At 46.8% G+C, this 15,000-nt stretch overlaps 1 protein-coding gene across 1 annotated transcript in view; it reads left to right on the top strand.

Annotated features, from left to right (window-relative positions):
• The window catches only part of clstn2a (calsyntenin 2a), a 170,795-nt gene that overhangs the window by 76,092 nt on the left and 79,703 nt on the right, over nucleotides 1-15,000 (top strand). The window contains exon 7 of the mRNA XM_062530630.1: nucleotides 12,008-12,203. Coding sequence (XP_062386614.1) covers nucleotides 12,008-12,203 — 196 coding nt within the window. The remainder of the gene's footprint in view (nucleotides 1-12,007; nucleotides 12,204-15,000) is intronic.

The following is a 15,000-nucleotide window of genomic DNA, read 5'->3' as shown; positions in this document are numbered from 1 at the left end:
TGTAGAAAAGGATCTTACTCTCAGACAGGATAAGCAAATTTCATGATGACAGCTTCATTCTATGTTGTACGGTACAGTATGTGTCAGATTGAATCTTAAAAGTCAGAGATTTCCAAAGACATGAACTCCTTTATCTGTTTCTTGACAGATTTTATTGAAACTTTTGTGCAAGCAACATTACATTCAATATGTGTTGTGCGTCTTTAACCTTGAATACACATCATCTGTCCACAGCGTCGGTCACTAACAAATGTCAACTTCATCCAGTGTTCTTCCACACATGCCTTCCTGTTAGCATCACCACCATCTCTCATCATTTTTTCCGTGCCATTCATTTTGGGAGTGCAATGTCCAAGTTAACTGTGATGTGTTATGCTGAACTTTTCAAAAAGGTCCAGCTTTGATCTGTTTTATTGGTGTTCATTGCCCGTCAGCATCCTTATGTAATATTTCTAAATTCTGCTATTCATTAGCTTGTTTTCTCTTGCGTTCTGTGGCTTGTATTTATTGTGTTGCTTATTTGCAGTCAATCTACCAAGTTACTGAAGAAGAATATTACTTGTTTTTTTATTAGAAATGCTTTTAAAAGAGTGTCTGTTTTGAATTAAGAAGCCGGCATCTCAGTGAGCAGCAATGTTTTGTGTGATAAGCGATCTCGCTTGTCTGGCAAACTATCCACTAGACAACCTTTTAGTGAAATCCAAAATGGTGGCTTTAGAGCACTCAAGGTGTAGATGTGATCATTAGTGGAAAGATGGGGCTCTTCCTCAGTAAGAGTGCTACATTTCCGCCCTATTCACCGTGCAGTTCTAGAGCCTGTGCTCTGTATGTGGGTGAGCGTCGATGGCAGGGCGCTAGCCCGGTTGGCAGAGTGTGTGGGACGTGTCGCCGCGTGGCGCTGATGTGTGTTTGACCATTGGTGCGGCGTGGAGCTGGGGGGTTGGTGGGGGGAACCGCACAGGGCCGTAATTACACAGCGGAATCCATCACGAGGAATGGCTGCACGGCTATTGTTTTAGTTTAATTGCTACAGCGCTTTGAATTGTTCTATTAACGGCCGCCCTTGCTGCAGTGAAAATAACGGTTTAATCAGCGGCGATTTCCACTTCATCAGTTGGAATAAACAACTGGCCCGGCTCCAGGTCTCCAGTCACTGGCACACTTAGTGCTGGAGGCATATGGGAACGTGTATGCTCCTGTGTGTGTGTGTGTGTGTGTGTGTGTGTATTTGAGCTTATGTCTCTGTGTTCGCTCTCTTTCTTTCTCCCTCTCTAACTCTGTGCATGTGTCTGTGTATGTGAGCTTGTGTGCATATGTGTCCTTTATCGACTCCGGACTCTGTTGATATTCCAGACTTGTCACTTTCACTTATGCCCCTTCCTGCCTCACTTGAGTCCTCCCCCCAACCCCCCCGTGCCACCCCCCACGCCCCCCGGCACTCTGACCTGGTGCTGTATGTTCTCCTCAAACCCTTGTCACCACGACGATGGATCTGACAGGGGTCACAGCCTTGGTGACAGTTACACGTGGCGTGAGAGACTCCTCCCACCTCCCCGCAACGTTATGGTAATATACAGAGGCACACAGTAGGCAACCATTTGCCCTTCATTTGAAATGAACAACAGTCTGATAGTGTTCTGCCATTGCTATTATCGCTGATCTTGGTGTAATTTTTACTGTTGATTTTGTTTGTTTTGTTTGGGCTGCTTTAGCTTCAGGGCTGGAGGTATTTTGATTGATGAAAGAGAGGTTTAACTTCAAGTGCTCCTTTTCAGCACACTTTGCCATGTGTATAAACATATTACTGGCAAGGTGCCGAGTGTTGCCAATGCCGGTAGAAACGGAACAGATTGCAGACAATGATAACGGGCAACGTCAGTTTTTGTGACGCCTCACACTTGCGTCTGTCTGAGTGCAGGTGCTCCAAGGACAGTGTCACCTGCAGCTTGTGCTAGGTTCAAACAGAAGGCTCCGTGCATAACATTATGGCTGAGAGCACCACGGCTGGATGAAGGAGCAGCGTCAGGTGGAAATGGCGTGCTGTCAAGTCAGATCAAGGCAGGCGGATGTAAATTTCAACGCGCGCTTTGATCTGACGGAATGTAAGCGGGAGCTGTTTTGGGACGGTTAAACGACGTGATTGATGTGTGTTTTTGTTCTGGGTGTACATCCCTCAAAATGTAACGAGGCTTCACAAGATGATTGTCTACGAGCTGTCGTGTGATTCATTAAGGCAAAATGTCTGTCACACTTCAAACAGAAAGAAATGGAGAGGGTACTTCTTGCCAGACAGATAGGGGTTGCCTTATTATTAACAGAGAACGTTTCATGAAGGCTTCTCCTCAATATCCATACCAGAACAGTAAAAGCACTCCCAAAAGCCACTATTACAGTAGTTTGCATTTTTATGTGCCAAGTATCAAAGCACAATGACAATGAACTGCAGTCTTTTGTATTGAAATCAAAACAGGTAAACAGTGTTGACCTATGTAAAGCACCACCACAGGTGGCTTTAATGGCTGTTTAATAAGGACATCAAGCCTTTGGATATGTAGTAGCTCACAAGCAGACTGGGTGAGTGGAGTTGTTTTCTAGGCGGACAGCTCCCTGTAATCCTCTCTTTTGCTGGTCCTTACCAATGACATCCTGATCTATCAGTTGTAGAGATTGCCAGTATGTCAAAAAGAGTCCAAAAGAGAAGAAGAGAGCAGAAACACCTCCTCTGAATCAGGACACCGTGTAGCTCATTTGTAGGATGTCACATTTTTGGTATCCTGCTGTATCTTTCATAAGCCTATCTGCTGAACATCTTTTAGTTGTTCTATTTCAGTACTTGCTAGACACTAAAGTCCACATTATTCCAGGCGCATGGTAATATTAGAATCAAGCATCATGCTACCAGGAACTAATGTGTTGTGAGGTTTCCCTAAAGCTTTATGTCTTCATACTTTATGCATACTAATTGCATTACCCCCACATTTGTAAGGCCGTTGTAAATGTTCATATATTCCCTGTGGAGAGTGGTTGTGTTGTTTCTGTTTTTAAAATTAATTTCATAGTAATTATTTAGACATTAAGGAGAGGCTTTTTCCCATGTTACAAAGAAGCCAGCGAGATTACACTTCTATCAGAGGCACTTTTTCTCAATTCACTTTGGGAGCTGGAGATAATATACCAATTGTAATTATATTGGAGGAAGAACAGAGCCCCAAGCAGAGCGCTTAAACATGTTATTTTTTCAGTAATGGACTTAAATGGTGTTGGATGTATCTGTTGAAACTTGAAGCATTTTTTTTTGTTTGTCAATTAGAATGTAGCCTATTGTTTGTGCATCAGGTGCATTGTCAAGCTGCTGCATGCCACCATTGGAACTATCTGACCCATGATCTTGAGGCATTCAGGTCTTGGATATTCATCATAAGAGGTAGAGAAAGAGGGGACTGTAGTCCAAAATCCACAGGGTCAACACTATTCTAGGCCATGCTCAGTTCCAAGGGTTCACTGAAAGCCCAGATGCTCAACCATTTGGTCACTCACTCCACCTCACCATCACCATCCACCATCAATCACTCCACCTCCCCATCACCATCCACCATCAATCACTCCACCTCCCCATCACCCATCCACCATCTCTAACTGCACCTCTACGGCTTGACTTTGTACATGTTAGTCTTCATTTGCCTCTTTGTGTGTGTAGCCCATGACCTCTCTCACGATCTCTCAGGCCCACTAGCATTTGTCATCTCCAGTACTAGGACTCTATGCCATTGCAGCACTCGCAGATCGGTGGAATCCAGGGGGTGGGGTTGGGTCTGTGGAGATCTCCTGAGGGCCAATCATTAGCAGCGATCTGCAACAACATTGCTGGCTATTATCCACTGATGGCCTGCCCACACTGTGGCGAGCCTCCACTATCAACTGAACTATCCACTGCTTAATGGCATGGAACCGCCGCAGGAGAGAGATCTAATGTGAGGTAATGGAGATACTACTCATTAGCGCTAGCTGCTGAGAGAGGAGTTAAGACTGTACAGGCTATTGGTGATGACTTCAGTAATGTAAGCCCAGACAGGCTTTGGTGTAATAGAGACGGTTTTATGTCTCACCTTTACCTTCCACTGTGTGCTCTCTCTCCATGCTCACCCAGTGATGTGGAGGCTTGGCTGACCCCATGCTGAAAGCTTTGTTGAACATATACCATTACATAGGTGGTTGTTTTGAGCAAACACACACATAATCTCTCTCTCTCTCTCTCTCTCTCTCTCTCTCTCTCTCTGTGTAACTGTAGTCCTGAATGTGTGCAATCTCATTTTTTTCCCCAGCGTGTGGAACTGCACCCATGCTGAGCTGGCCGTTTCTCCGACACGGTGGCTCTGGAATGTGGGTCAGAATGGCTTGCACAGGTCTCGGGGACAACTCTGTTTGAAATTCCATGTGCAAGAATCAAGTCACTTGGGGAAAAACCTCCGAGCACATTTGAAGGGAGCGTACACAGTCGTAACGTAAAGAGGTTGCTGTGTATTATTGGTCTGTCCTCAGCCAAACTGAATCTAAATGGCAGCAGCTAGCCGGACATTTACACACGGTAATTGATTCTGCCTCTGCTGAGCGTGTCCCCTTGAGCTGCCTGCCAGCCAGGTGATTGCATTCTTTATCTAAACTGCATCCACAAACATAAAATAAACACATCCATAAAATGCTGAATCTTTCCCAATTGTCAAGCAGATATGTCCAAAAGTATTTTACCCACTGTGCTGACTCTCGCCTTCAACACCACTCTAAACTTACACGACTTAAGGGTGGAACAGATGTGGTCTCTGTATTGGCATTGATATGGAGGGATATCGCAAAGATACAATATCTGTAGGTTGGATATGGCAAAGCTAAAGTGACTACGTTAATTATGGCAAAAATGTGGTAACTGTACAGTAGGTCCAATATGCCAAAGATATGGTCAACATTGGTGGAAGTATGGAGTATGGAATGGGAATGGTGAATGCGGGTCTGATTTGGGGCGTCAGGAGCTTTCCATATAGCTTCTGCTAAAACAGGAAGAGGCGGCTGGGTTTTCCAGTGCTGAGGATGGAGGGATGTGCCTGTGCTTCTGCTTCTGCTTCAGTGAGCGCCTCACGAGTGGGTTTAGCCTGAGGTTGGACTGGCCGCTTTCTTAGCCTCGCCTTTTGGTGCTGCTGCTGAGAGCTGCGTCCCTGTGCGAGTGTAAGCAGCAGTTCAGGGAACTCCGTGTGCGCCGCCCCGTGACCGCGGCCAGCCCATCACATACAGCGGAGGAGAGCCAGAGGAGAGCCGGAGCCGCGCGGTGCTGAGGAGCAGCAAGCCTTCCACTCAGAGCATGGAGGAGAGGGAGAGGCAAGTGGAGAGATACTGTATGGAGGAGAGGAGAGGAGAAAGAGGGAGTGTGAGAAGTCAGAGACGGGGTCAGAGGAACTGAGCCAGAGAGAGTGGGAGGAAGAGAGATAAGAAGGAGGGAGTAAAAGAGAGAGAGGGAGGGAGAGAGGGAGGGAAGTGAACAGACAGGAGAAAGAGGCATGAAGGGGAAAAGAGAGGGATTTGGAGAGGCAGGAGAGATGGAGAGACAGGGACATGGGGGTGAGCCCAGCACCTGGAGAGCAGCATTAGTGGCTGAATATTTAATGTGCAGAGAACAGAGGTCGTCTGGAGTGGGTGGAGGAAGGATGGGGATGGAGATGGGGGGGGGGCTCTCACAAGTACCGGCCCAGGGGAGGGCTTGTGGGTGCTATTAATAGCCTCCACTCTCCTCTCCCTCTCTCTCTCTTTCTCTCTCTCTCTCTCCCATCCTCCCTCCCTTCATCCCTCCGACTGCAAGTGTCGTAAATCAATGCATGGAGCAGCGTTTCCTGGGTCTGGTCCACAGGAGTCTCCTCTCTCCTGCTGCCCGGTGCTGGGCGCCTGGTGCTGCCCACAGGGGAGCCACAGCACTGCTCAACTCACTGTGTGAGGCCCGTTGTGTTAAAGCTTTTCTCTCCCGCTGTGAGTCATTTGCGTCTCCAGAAAGGCGGAGGAATATAATGATTTCCCCCTTTTTATTAATTCTCATGTAATCGTAATTAGGACTCCTGAAATGAGCTTTGTATTTTGCATAACAAAAGGAGGGAGGGTGGGGGGGGGGGGAGTGGAGGACTCAGAGAAAAAAGACACTGAAAGCGAGCCATCATATGCGGTTTTGTGAGGTCTAAAGCTAATAGGGTTGGTCGCGAGGTTCTCTATTGTTACCAATATGGGTTTCTTTTCAAAAGTGTAGTTTGCCGTGTGATATTGTAATCCCGCAATTTTACAAGAGCAATTATGATAATTGCATTCCTCCCTACTCCCTCCACCAATCTCTACCTCCCCATTTTCTACCTCCTCACAAAGCCCAGGCAAAATTAATACGGATTGTCTCTGACTATTGAATTTCCTCTATCTGTGGCAGCCTGTTCATTTGGCTTATGAGCACCGGGGTAGCAGCCATCCGCCAGGGCCCCGCTATTGCTGTTTATTAGCTGAAGGGTCAAATGGATGGCACTGCTATCTCCCCAATGCAATTAGGTGCTCCCTATCTAAATGAAAGCCTCCTATAGGGGATTGTGTGTGTGTGTGTGTGTGTGTGTGTGTGTGTGTGTGTGTGTGTTGGGGGATGTATCAAGCTTCTCTCAGTGCGACAATAAACGCTGCCCTTGGGTTTCCTCTCGGACTCATAAACCACTGTCCAGCAGCCGGCTAAACTAGCCCGCCCTGAGGAACTGCTGTGTTTCATGAAGTGAAATGGAAGGGGATAAAACATAAGAGGCGGGCGTATAAAGCCGTCTGTTTTGTGCGTGTTTGCGGAGGTTCAGCCCTGAGGTGTCAAAGTGAAAGCTGTGCCTGCTACTCAGAGGTGAGGCCATATGTTCACTTAAGCGCTGAGCTCTTTGAGAATGACCTTTGTGAGTGTATACTGAAGTCGAGTTTATTTAAGTAGCACATTTTAAAAAAACCCATCAAAAACTGTGCCAATGTGCTATGCAGATTAGGGATAGAAAAAAAACAACAAAAGCAATCAAAAAAATGAAACAGTGAGACTACTGTATCAGTAAGATTAGATTAGAAAGATTAGATTAGAAAGGCGACGCATGGCTACAACGACTTCTACCACTACAATCAGTAACCACAACAACAACAGCAACAACAACAACAACAACAATAACAAAATGATCAGTAGCAGCAGTATCTACACGATTACATCACCCTTTGGCCCACCCCTGTAGGTCCAGGGCAGCAAGCACAAAATCAGAGGAATATGGCAAATAATGTGGACACTGTAGGCCAGAATTATCAAGGTATTAGAGTCCATTTCAGATGTGGTCAGTACCTGCACCTGAAAACACAAGTACCTGTATGTATGTACAGTATAAGGATGACTCATTCATGGGACGGTCGATGGAAAAGTGGAGATATCGTGCAACAACATGAAGGAGTAGTTAAGACCGATTGATTAGGTATTGATGTTGTTTATGAAAGCAGCTTTGTGCTGAAACATTTCCATGTTTGAAAAGCAAGTGTAAATAGTTCTGCTTCTTTGTCAAAAGCAACCTTGAGTTTTGTTTACATTTCAATGTCTTTTGCTTTTCCTCTCATCCACTCCCTTATACCTGCTAGAGTCTAGCAGCTAGACTATTGCATTTACCACAGCCTGCACTAATAGTTTGAGTATTGTTTTGAGTGGAGTAGTTGCTGCACTGCACTTCATTGACAACTTATTGTCATGTACAGTAGTATATTATTTCCTGATCACTAGACTTGGGATGCCTTCTCCTGTTGCCATTGCTTGGCTCAGTTCTGTTGTGCCTGTGATTGAATGACACCAGTCAATTGTGGGCAGTGGACGTTATGGAGGGCAGTGATCAGTGCTGTTTACCTGACGCTGGACGCTTAGTAATTCCACGTGATATCACAAGGGACTCATAGCGTGCTCTCTCTGCAGACTGACAAAGATGCAGGTTATGCTGTCACAGTGCATCTGCTCCTGTCTGACAAGCAGTGCACCTGGGCGGGTGCTTCTAAAGGAACAGAAATGTGTTGCTGTTGTGCTGTGTGAGTGTGTGTGTGTGTGTGTGTGTGTGTTTTATAGAGATAGTGTGTGTGTGTGTGTGTGGGGGGGGGGGAGGGGTAGAGAAAGAAGAGAGAGTTGACTTCCATAAACAGCCTCCCTGTGCTGGTGAGATTTACAAGGTATGAGTTCAGTCAGTGGCTCTCTCAGCAGTCAGCAACCTTGATTTATCATCTTTTCAGTCCTTCATGGACAATCCAACATAGCAGCAGAAAGCAAGTGAAAGAAAGAAGCCTGTCTCAAGAGGGATCAAAGGATAAGGATAAGAGGGTCGGCTCGCTAGTAGAAATTGAAAGGTAATGGGCATCGCTTTGGTGCTCCTCTTCGTCATCCTTTCCTCCTCCTCCTCCTCCTCCTCCTCCTTTTTCTCCTTTTCTCCCAACTTCTCTCTTTCTCTAGTAGCCCACAGTGGAGTCAGCAGGTCATTACTGAAGAGTTGCTGTAATCCATGGTGTAATTAAAATGACAACGGCTAGAATAGAGAGCACTACAGCTGCATGGGGGAGTACTGCTGAAGGGCAGGCTAAACCTTGCCAAGTGCTGCTGGGAAATGTAGTTTTGATCAATCCTCACCGCCCCCACCTTTTCAGTCACTGACATGACAACTTGCAAAAAAGAAACAATTAACCTGAAGTTGAGTTGAAGATGTGTTTGTATTGTGTGCTTGAGAGAGGACTGACTGATGAGTTGAAGATGTGTTTGTATTGTGTGCTTGAGAGAGGACTGACTGATGCATTGATTCAGAGAAATCAGGAGGAACTGAAGAGCTCTGGTGGGGCTCTTTTGATGCTGCTATGCTACTGTATCTACTGTCCCATGATGAGCTGTTCCCAGACTGGAAGCAATCAAGATCCACCCTTCGGTCTGAACCCATACTGAAGCACAAGCAGCACATCCTGCAGCTAAACGTGGACGTGACGGCCCTCTCCGCATCCCATGTCCACAACTCGGGGACTCGTGCTAAACTTCTCCTGGCAAATACTGGAGTGTTTTGTTGCCAAAGTCACATCGGAGCGAGGCGCAGCGCGAGCAGCGAGGCAAGTGTGTATTCACGTTGGCTCTCGCCGAGTGACTCACGACTCGAGGCAAGTGTGTATTCACGTTGGCTCTCGCCGAGTGACTCACTTCCCTGATCCCTCCGAGCTCGCGCTCAAATCGTCCCTCTGAAATACCACATCTGTCAGGCCCGATTTAATACTTCCACTTCAAATTAAATGGATGTCTCCAAAATCTTCTGCACACACAAAAAAAACCTGGACAGATTAAAAACTGTGTGTGCTCAAAGGGGAGGGGTGGTGTGTGTGTGTGTGTTGAGGGGGGGGGTGAAGAGTAGGGGTGGGGCTGGGGGTGGAGGTGCTCAATGTAGGCCAAGTGAACAAGCTGCACTTCTTGGGGAGGTGGGGAGGGTGAAGATGGCGTCTGCTTTGCATGGCTTCTGCTGACAGGATTGAAATCTTTGGCTGGTGGCCCAGTGCGCTGCAGTGACTCTGTGCCTATATGTTGCTGTGCCATTTGCTGTTGTCTGGACACTCACCCTGACCCTGCTGCCCTTCCTGCATCTAATCTGGGGGGGTGTGGGGGGTGGGGGGTGGGGGGGGCATTTGTAGCGACAGATGGAGCGGAAAATAGAAAATAGTTTTCTGCGTATGACTCCTGAGCGCTAAGTGGAAATATTTTCCTGCTTGCCGCCCGTGTTTTATACAAACACCCCCCCCCACACACACACACACACACACATGCATAAATACAGACACACATCCACTGTGGTTATTAGAGCCGTTCTCATGCTGGATTTCCTCCCTCCCTTCACTCGCTCTCCTTTAGTAGTCTTGCATACTCTATTTCTCCCTCCCTCTTTTCCTCTCTCTCTCTCCTCTCTTCCCCTCCAGTTCACTCCATTTGCGCGTGGCGTCTAACAGAATGTGTGGATGGCTGTGGGGGTGCAGGACTCTGGCGTCCTTATCTCTGTGCTCACACGCCGTCTGCCTCCGCTCTCCTATTATTATTTTTCTGCCTCCGCTACACCTTGTTGCCCGGCGCCCATTGTGGCGCTCGTTTAATTTCGATAAGGCATTGAGGGGCTAATGTAAAGGGGAAATCTGAACTGCGGGCTCAGGCTAGAGGAAGGGGAGAGTGTGTGTGTGTGTGGGGGGGGGGGTCTGCGGAGGCTAAATTGTTATTTCAACACTGCAGGAAGAGGTGAATGTGTTTTCTATTTTTAATGGTTAAATCAGATTTACAAAGAGAGTGAGGAAGGAAGAGAGCGTGTGACTGAGAGAGAGAGAGAGAGGGAGACTCAGAGGAAGGAAGACAGTGCGGGAGTTGAAGGATGGCATGAGATGAGAGAGAGAGAGAGAGAGAGTGAGCGAGTGAGGGAGAAAGAGAAATACAAAGTGGGCAAGAGAAAAATACTAAATTAAATTGAGTGAGAAATTAAGAGGTGAGGGAGAAGAAGTGAGTGAGGCAGAGAGAGAGAGAGAGGAGAGAGAGAGAGAGAGGAGAGAGAGAGTAAAGTTGGGCTTATCAGGATGAGACAGCAGGCGAGAGCACACTGCGCTGGAACGCTGCTGCTGTTTGTTCTCTCCACTGCTGCCCGCCTCTTAAGTGATATCAGCCGTCACGGGGTCAGAGTGCCTCAGCTTTCCTCCAGCGATCCCCCCCCTCCACCCTCCGCCCAAATCCCAAAAAGGGACAGGAGGCAGAGCTCCTGGGAGCTCCAGTCGCCCGCAAAGTCCAACCCGCCGGAAAAAAGGACACAATGGTCAGACAGCCTCCTTTGTTGTGTCTCCCAGCTGCTGTGTTGTCAACGGATATTTTTTTTTCTGTCTGGGCCTCAATTGCGCAGAGGGTTTGTCTGGCGTAAGCTCAGGTGAGGCTCGCCCCCTTCCCCCTGAGAGGGAGTCTGTGTTCCTCCCCGGATCAGCAGAGAGCAACCAGGCGGGAATTGAAACACCTGAGCACAAAGACTGATGTTTGCCGCCGCGTGTGTGAATAGCCATGACTCACAGCAGACAGCAAACAGCTATCATATGGTGTTATGTACTGTGTATCGAACGCAAGTCAAGGTGTTTAGGTTAAAAGTGGAGCCTGCCATTCTAATTCAGAATGTCCAAATAACTCGGCTGTTTACCGTTCTGGCTCTGTAAATGGGGAAACAAGCTGAATATAGCACGGACCAAGCCATCAGCCTCTCTAGCCAATCTGAAGTTGCTGAAGGAGCCTGGCTGGGAGTGGTGTACTTTGACCGGCTTTGGAGCTCAATTATCGACTTTTTCCCCCTTAATGGGATATTCTGCATGTTGCATAGTGGGAGAAGTCTGGCGTTCACACAGCAGAGGCCAAACACACTCATGCATGCTGCCCGTGCCGCCGTGTTCAGAAATGAAAAACAGATCAGCGAGATGGATAAGTGGTACGGAGCACTGCGTTTGCAAATGTGTCCATGGATTTGGACCTCGGTGCCCTCCGGGTGTCTCCCAGAATATTCTAGAAGAGAGCAAAAGCTATCAAAAAGTAGCAAGCAATAGCAAACTATGAAAAGTGAAAGTGAGAGAGAGAGAGAGAGAGAGAGAGGGAGAAGCGGTAGGAAAAATCATTCTCTTGCTGTGCCCTCTCTCAACGTGACTCCATTGCGGCAATGAAGCAATTACATGTGGAGACAGGCCATTCTCCATCTCCCAGCAAGACGCTGGCGAATGGTTAAGGCAAACAATGTCCTGTATTATAGCATTGGGTACAGCGGCGACATGGAGCGAGAAAATAATAGCAGCCACATCACACCGAGATGCCAGCAAAGCCCATTACGGGCACTTTAGAGTCTCACCTTCGCACTTCTCTCATTTGGGTTCTCCTTTTCTTCCCTCTTTTTTGTTTTCCATTTTCTTTTGTGGTTGGCCGCAGGCGAAATCTGCGCTTTCAAGATCCACGGGCAGGAGGCCCCATTTGAGGCGGTGGTGCTGAACCGCACGTCAGGCGAGGGCGTCCTGAGGGCGCGGAGCCCCATCGACTGCGAGCTGCAGAAGGAGTACACCTTCATCATCCAGGCCTACGACTGTGGAGCCGGGGCCACGGGGGCAGGCTGGAAGAAGTCTCACAAGTGAGTATAGCGTTCTTCTCTACCCACCATGGAGCAGTCATGCTAGTTGTACCAATGCATACATTTCCCCCTATTGTTGTGTTTTCTTCCTTTCTTTTGTTTAGTTGGTTAAGTAATGGGCCTCAGTCCATTCTCATGCCAGTGTGGCACTGTAAAAGTCATGTGAAATGACTGATACAGCATGAGAAAATGGCCTGGGTCCGTCTGAATGAAATGGGGATACTTGAACATCTGTTTTTTTCTTTAAAAAAGGGATAATAATAAGGGTTTGATGTGTAATCTGATGTTGTGATTAAGAATTTGTTATTCACTTCAGGGTCTTCCAGTGCTCAAGAGTAATGCAACTTGTCTACTTTTGACAAATCTTCACTGTGTTTGGGAAAAGTAGATGATAGAATATTTAATTTCATGCCTAAGAGGCTGTTTTGCCCATTGAGTGTCTGGTGTTGTTAAACTGCCTCCACGGCCCTAAAACTCTTGCCAATGTAACACAGCTGCAGAGCTGCATCGCGCACCCTTATGACTGCCAAGATAATGACAAGCCCTGTTTCAGCAGTGCTGTTTCTCTAGTGTCTTTATGTCCACACTGAGCTGGTGTTGTGCCACCTTGAGCAGCCGTAATCCTTTGAACTACTTTACAGACTTGTATCTGTTTGAATTCCAGCCAGTGTGGCTGTTATTGTTGTTGTCTTGACTAGACTGGATGTTAATGAGCTCCAGCCATGTTTAAACATCTATGATGAAACGTTCCTGAGGGCTAGATTTTTGTTCGGTACTGACTGTGGAAACTTAGAGGCTGCTTCGGTATTTCCAGATGGCTATGTGTGCTTTTTGTGTAAGCAGTCCCTGTCAACAGTTGCTGTTTTAAGGTCTGCTACCTGTTTAAAACTCATGGACATATTTTTGAGTAGAGTGGAATATTTGAATAGTGGTGTTATGCTGGTGATGATCTTGTTCATGCTTGTACATTGTATGTGTACATAACAGGCTTATAAGCAGTTCTCTAATAAGGAGATAAAAGCACCTCCAGTACCTGCCTAATGCCTAGCCCTCAGTAGCTCAGTATTGATGACCTATCAAGATGTTTGCAGAGCTTGCCGGAAGCTGTCGTTGTGCTTGACAAGTTGGGCACAATGGTGGCTGAGGCAGCAGCAGGGAGATAAAGTGGAGTGGAGAGCAGTGCTTCAGGCCCTGAGAGAGAGAGAGGGAGAGAGAGAGAGAGAGAGAGAGAGAGAGGGAGAGAGGGAGAGAGAGAGAGAGAGAGACAGACAGCGAGAGAGAGAGAGAGAGAGAGGGAGAGAGAGAGAGAGAGAGAGGGAGAGGGAGAGGGAGACGGGGGAGAGTAGAGCTCTGCTTGTGGTTTCACATCTTGGGTATTTCTGATGAATGGCTTTTGACACAGAAGGTTGTCAGTTGTGTGTGTGTGTGTGTGTGTGTGTGTGTGTGTGTGTGTGTGTGTGTGTGTGTGTGTGTGTGTGTGTGTGTGTGTGTGTGTGTGTGTGTGTGTGTGTGTGTGTGTGTGTGTGTGTCTGTGTGTGTGTGTGTGTGTGTGTGTGTGTGTGTGTGTGTGTGTGTGCTATCCTAATGAAAAGAGTGTGCTCCTGTCTGTGAGGGGGAACAGCGTCCCTGCAGGATATTCTAAATGCAGGTCTCATTAAGTTAATGTCTTCAATTAGGAAGACATATGAAAGATAGAGACAGCATTACTTATCATCAAACAAGGTCATAGACAAGAGAGAGATAGACAGACAGAGAGAGAGAGAAAGAGAGAGGGAGGGAGAGAGGGAGAGAGAGAGAGAGAGAGAGAGAGAGAGAGAGAGAGAGAGAGAGAGAGAGAGAGAGAGAGAGAGAGCACAGACAACAAACGTTGATTATGTGTTTTTGGAGTAGACTCTCGAATTGTCAACAATCTGTCAAGCTCATGAAATAAGAGTGGGCCGGCAGGCTACCACTATTTTTAGCTTGCTTGACTAAAAAACTTATTTCAGATTGAAGCGCTGCAACAAATAGTGTAACTACATGCAGCATTAGGCTCTACCTGCATTGACACATGAAAATGCCATATTCATATTTACTCTGATGTCAATCACATGGTTCTGTATTAAGACTTCAGGAAGTGGAGGTCATGCTTGTGCTATAGGGATGCTGTGTAGTAATGGCTCTCTCTGAGCTTCTTGCGCTTGGATTATTTACATCTCTCTGGCTCTTGGCATCAGCGAGTGGTATCAAATGTGATAAATAGCAATCTAATGGATTATAAATGAGTGCTAATTGCAGAGGAATTATCTCTCATTTGGTTCAGTGATGAATGGCTCTTTCTGGAGGAAACCTTTGAAAACCTGACTCGTGCCAAAAGCAGTTTTTAATTCTATATCTAGGATTTTACTACATTAAATGAAAGGCGAGAGACTTGGTTATTACAGCTCCCCTCCTTCTGTCTCTCTATGTATGTGTCTGTCTGCTCTTTCTCTCTCTCATCTCTCTCTCTCTCTCTCTCTCTCTCTACCCTCTTGCTTTTTCCATTTCTCACTCCCTCATTCTGCACCCCTCTGTTTCTCTTCTGTCTCTTGTTAACTCTGAGGTTGCATGTTTCAGTTCAATTGATTTTTTCAAGCCACAACTTTTTGTATAACCAGTAGGTGCCTTTGAATACTTGAGTTTCTCATCTTTCGGTAACACTTTACTTGAAGGTACTGTATCTTTAAAGCAGTGACATGACACTGTCATAACTACAACATGACACTGTTTTGAATGTGTCATACGCATTACAAACAAGTCATAAACGTTTATAACTCCT

This window comes from Sardina pilchardus, chromosome 2, assembly GCF_963854185.1.
Source record: "Sardina pilchardus chromosome 2, fSarPil1.1, whole genome shotgun sequence".
Taxonomy (NCBI): domain Eukaryota; kingdom Metazoa; phylum Chordata; class Actinopteri; order Clupeiformes; family Clupeidae; genus Sardina; species Sardina pilchardus.
Note: the sequence above shows the minus strand (reverse complement) of the source record. Positions and strands in the feature narration are given on the sequence as shown.